General features: G+C 69.0%; 1 protein-coding gene across 1 annotated transcript in view; it reads left to right on the plus strand.

Moving 5' to 3' along the window:
* The window catches only part of SMPD1 (sphingomyelin phosphodiesterase 1), a 9439-nt gene that overhangs the window by 741 nt on the left and 6380 nt on the right, over positions 1–2318 (plus strand). The window contains exons 2-5 of the mRNA XM_019523754.1: positions 1–396; positions 478–649; positions 819–895; positions 2060–2205. Of these exons, the coding sequence (XP_019379299.1) occupies positions 1–396; positions 478–649; positions 819–895; positions 2060–2205 (791 nt within the window). The remainder of the gene's footprint in view (positions 397–477; positions 650–818; positions 896–2059; positions 2206–2318) is intronic.

Genomic DNA, 2318 nt, shown 5'->3' on the forward strand with positions numbered 1-2318 from the left:
CGCGGCGCCGGGGGGGCCGCCCCGGCAGGCGGCCGGCTACTGGGGCTCCTACGGCAAGTGCGACCTGCCCCTGCACACGCTGGAGTCGCTGCTGGCCCAGCTGGGCCCCGCCGGCCCCTTCGAGCTGGCCTACTGGACCGGCGACATCCCGGCCCACGACGTGTGGGAGCAGAGCCGGGCCGACCAGCTGCGGGCGCTGCGCACCGTCACCACGCTGTTGCGCAAGCACTTGGGGACGCTGCCCGTCTACCCGGCCGTGGGCAACCATGAGGCCGTGCCGGTCAACGGTTTCCCCCCGCCCTACGTGCACGGCAACCGCTCGTCTGCCTGGCTCTACGACGCCATGGCCGAAGCCTGGCAGGGCTGGCTGCCCCCCGCCGCACTGGAGACACTCAGGTAGGGCACAAGGGTCTGCGCTCAACTGGGGGGGCGTGTGTCCCCGCTGCCTGCGCTCACGCCACCCCTTTCCCCCTGCAGAGTCGCCGGCTTCTACACACTGCAGATCCGGCCCGGCCTGCGCCTCGTCTCCCTCAACATGAACTTCTGCTCCGATGCCAACTTCTGGCTTCTCATCAATTCCACGGACCCGGCCGGGCAGCTCCAGTGGCTCGTGGGCGTCCTGGCAGGAGCGGAGGCGGCCGGCGAGAAGGTGAGCGGGGGTCCCGGGTGGGGCCGGCCACGACTGTCCCTGTCCAGGGCTTGCCCAGCTGAGCTGGGTAAAGCCCCCCGGGTGCATTGGGGTGGGCCCGTGGCAGGCAGGAGAGGGGGGATGACAAGCTGCACCCGTGCCCTCACACGCTCGCGTCCTGCCCCCGCAGGTGCACATCATCGGGCACATCCCACCCGCCCACTGCATGCGGAGCTGGAGCTGGAATTACTACAGCATCGTCAACAGGTGAGCGCCCAGACGCCAAGGTGCGGGCGGCCAGCTCCTGCCAGGATGCAGACAGGTCTGGGTGGGGTGCCCCAGGCACTGCCCTGCCCTGTGCCACCCCACGCAGGCACCCGAAACTGCAGGAGTTGGGGGAGGCAGCAGCATGAGCTTGCAGCAGGAGCTGGGAGGGATACAGCCCATGTGGAGGAGGACAAGGAGCAAAGGACAGTGCCCCCCCGACCCGCCCCTCAGCACATCCAGGCCCCGTGCAGCCCAGCCCCGGCTCCAGGCAGGATTGTCCCATCCCATCCTCATCCAACCTGGTCCTGACATGTCCCCGCGTCCCCGTGCAGACTCAGCCCGTTCCCAGAGGCTTCACGACCCAGCCCTGCCTCCGCGATGCAGGGATGGGGGCATCCTTGCCCTGCTGCTGCCAGGCAGGTCCGTGCACCCAGGAGACGTCAGGCAGCGGCCGTGCCCTCCATGTGGGGGAAGGGGAGACCCCCCAGTCTGTGCTCCTGGGACCAATCTTGCAGGGTCCTGGCTGGAGTCAGCGCAGCCCAGTCCCCGTTCCCAGCCTGAGCCGCAGCCAGCGCCTAGCGCCTCAGGGCAACTTAAAAATCCCTGACACGTGTAGCAACAGGAAAGGAAAACTAATTTCCTCCCGGGCTCCTGCGGCAATGGCAACGCCCAGAGTCCCGGGACATCCCCATGACCCAGCACAGGCATCGCTGCGCCTAGATCGTCCCTGCCCAGCCTCTGCTTGAACGCTCCAGGGACCGATCGCGTCCCCTCCCCGGCGTCCATCCCACGGCCTCCCTGCTCCGACGAGGGCAGGGAAGCGCTGCCTGAGACCGAGCTAAACCGGCCTGGCTGCAGCGTCAAGCCACTTGCTCTGCCCTGCCCGGGGTGGCTGCTCCCTGCAGCAAGAGGAAAGCTTGTGTTCTCCAGCACTGGCCTCTCCCTGTCCCCCTGCAGTTGGCCCGTGCCAGGGGTACCGGGTCCAGGGGCTGCCTGGCCAGAGCCAGGCGTGTGCCCCCCGCTGGGCTCCCCCGCATGGGGGGCTCCAGTGCAACCACGCCAGCAGCCTGGGGGGGCTGGCCCAGCCCAGCCGGTTCTCTGGGGCCATAAGGAGGTCCCAGTGCCCACGGGCCTGGCCCTGACCACCCCCCTGCACTGCTGCAGGTTTGAGAGCACCATCGTGGCCCAGTTCTTCGGCCACACGCACGTGGACGAGTTTGAGATGTTCTACGACGAGGAGACCCTGTCGCGTCCTGTCTCCGTGGCCTTCGTGGCCCCAAGCGTGACCACCTACATCAACCTCAACCCTGGTGAGCGCCCCAGGCGGGGCTGTGCACCCCGGGGAGGGGGCGGGGGATGCAGCCTGTGCCTCGGGGCCTGCTGGGAGCCACAGCCGCGGCACTGACCCGCCCTGGCCCGTAGG

The sequence above is a fragment of the Gavialis gangeticus genome, unplaced genomic scaffold, assembly GCF_001723915.1.
Source record: "Gavialis gangeticus isolate Ggan-Ray unplaced genomic scaffold, GavGan_comp1, whole genome shotgun sequence".
NCBI lineage: Eukaryota > Metazoa > Chordata > Crocodylia > Gavialidae > Gavialis > Gavialis gangeticus.